This window comes from Malurus melanocephalus, unplaced genomic scaffold, assembly GCF_030028575.1.
Source record: "Malurus melanocephalus ecotype Western Australia unplaced genomic scaffold, MMel_1.1 scaffold_2517, whole genome shotgun sequence".
Lineage (NCBI taxonomy): Eukaryota > Metazoa > Chordata > Aves > Passeriformes > Maluridae > Malurus > Malurus melanocephalus.
The window spans coordinates 8,074-10,011 of record NW_026625749.1 but is presented as its reverse complement, the minus strand read 5'-3'; the positions used below and the strand labels follow the sequence as shown (position 1 = coordinate 10,011).

The 1,938-nt window shown below is 45.3% G+C and overlaps 1 protein-coding gene across 1 annotated transcript; it reads right to left on the bottom strand.

Annotated features, from left to right (window-relative positions):
- Window positions 1-655: 655 nt before the first annotated feature.
- On the bottom strand, window positions 656-1,932 carry LOC130587825 (DNA polymerase delta catalytic subunit-like). Its single transcript, XM_057388794.1, has 2 exons — window positions 1,819-1,932; window positions 656-1,274 (listed from the first exon to the last, which is right to left on the bottom strand). The coding sequence occupies exons 1-2, from the start codon at window positions 1,927-1,929 to the stop codon at window positions 1,095-1,097; spliced, it is 291 nt and encodes a 96-aa protein (XP_057244777.1). The 5' UTR covers window positions 1,930-1,932; the 3' UTR covers window positions 656-1,094.
- Window positions 1,933-1,938: the final 6 nt, after the last annotated feature.

Sequence of the window (1,938 nt, the reverse complement as noted above, 5' to 3'; positions counted from 1 at the left end):
ACCAGGTTGGCAGCCAGCGGGCAGTCGCCCTTTTTGGGCCATTTTGGGTCATTTCCCCCATTTTTGGGTGTATTTCAGTCATTTTTTCACCATTTTTCACCAATTTTTCACCGTTTTTCCCCATTTTTTTCGCTCTCTCACCTGTGCAGGAGGATCCTTTTGAGACAGGCGGTGACCAGGTTGGCAGCCAGTGGCCACTTGCCCCATTTTGGGTCATTTTGCTCCATTTTCCCCATTTTTTGCTCCATTTCCCCCATTTTTGGGTGTATTTCAGTCATTTTCTCACCGTTTTTCACCGTTTTTTCACCGTTTTTCCCCGTTTTTTTTGCAGATTTTTTCCAGACTCACCTGTGCAGGAGGATCCTTTTCAGCCAGCGGCCACTTGCCCCATTTTTGGGTGTATTTAGGTCATTTTTGGGTGTATTTCAGTCATTTTTGGGTGTATTTCAGTCATTTTTTCACCGTTTTTCACCATTTTTTCACCATTTTTCCCCATTTTTTTTGCTCTCTCACCTGTGCAGGAGGATCCTTTTGAGACAGGCGGTGCCCAGGTTGGCACCCAGCAGCCAGTTGCCCCATTTTGGGCCATTTTGGGTCATTTTGGGTCATTTTGCTCCATTTCCCCCATTTTTGGGTGTATTTCGGTCATTTTTGGGTGTATTTCAGCCATTTTCTCACCGTTTTTCGCCGTTTTTTCACCGTTTTTCCCCATTTTTTTTCACAATTACCTATGGAGCAGAATCCTCTTCAAACAGGCCGTGACCAGGTTGGCAGCCAGCGGGCAGTTGCCCTTTTTGGGCCATTTCCCCCATTTTTGGGTGTATTTCAGTCGTTTTTAGGTGTATTTCAGTCATTTTTTCACCGTTTTTCACCATTTTTTCACCGTTTTTCCCCATTTTTTTTGCTCTCTCACCTGTGCAGGAGGATCCTTTTCAGACAGGCGGTGACCAGGTTGGCAGCCAGCGGGCAGTTGCCCTTTTTGGGTCATTTTCCCGATTTTTGGGTGTATTTCGGTCATTTTTGGGTGTATTTCAGTCATTTTTTCACCGTTTTTCGCCGTTTTTTCACCGTTTTTCCCCATTTTTTTTGCTCTCTCACCTGTGCAGGAGGATCCTCTTCAAACAAGCGGTGACCAGGTTGGCAGCCAGCGGGCAGTTGTCCCTCCTGACGGCCTCCAGCCCTTTGCAGTCCAGTCGGGGTTCGCCGTCGGCGCCGCCGGGGAAGCAGAGCCCGGCGTAACGCTTCTTGCTGATCAGCAGGTAGGGCAGGTACACCTGGGACCCCAAAAACACCCCAAAATCACCCCAAAATCACCACAAAATCCCTCAGAACCCTCTCCCCAATTTTCACCAATTTCCCCCAAATTTTCAGCTTTTTTTCCCGTTTTTTTTTAGTGATTTTTACCCATTTTTTCCCCATTTTTTGCTATTTTTTCCCCATTTTTCAGGAATTTTTTTAGGTGTTTTTTTCCCCCATTTTTTAGCTGTTTTGTCACCATTTTCCCCCCATTTTTTTGCTATTTTTTTCCCATTTTTTAGGAATTTTTTGGTGTTTTTTCCCCCATTTTTCAGCTGTTTTCTCACCATTTTTCTCCCTTTTTTTTTGTCGTTTTTTCACGCATTTTCAGGACCCACCCACCCAAATTTTGGAATTTTTTCCCATTTTTTTGAATCTTTTTCCCATTTTTTTGAATTTTTTTCCCATTCTTAAAAATTTTTTTCCCCATTTTTTTTTTTTCCCAATCTTTAGACCTCCCCCACTCTAATTTTGTAATTTTTTCCCAATTTTTTGGAATTTTTCCCCAAATTTGGGGGTCACCTTCTCGAACTCGAGGCGGATGGGGGAGGGGAAGTGCTCGGACACCCAGGAGGCCACGGAACGACCCAAAGCGGCCGCTTCGGCCACCGAGGCCACGGCCAGGCGGCACATCACCGAGTC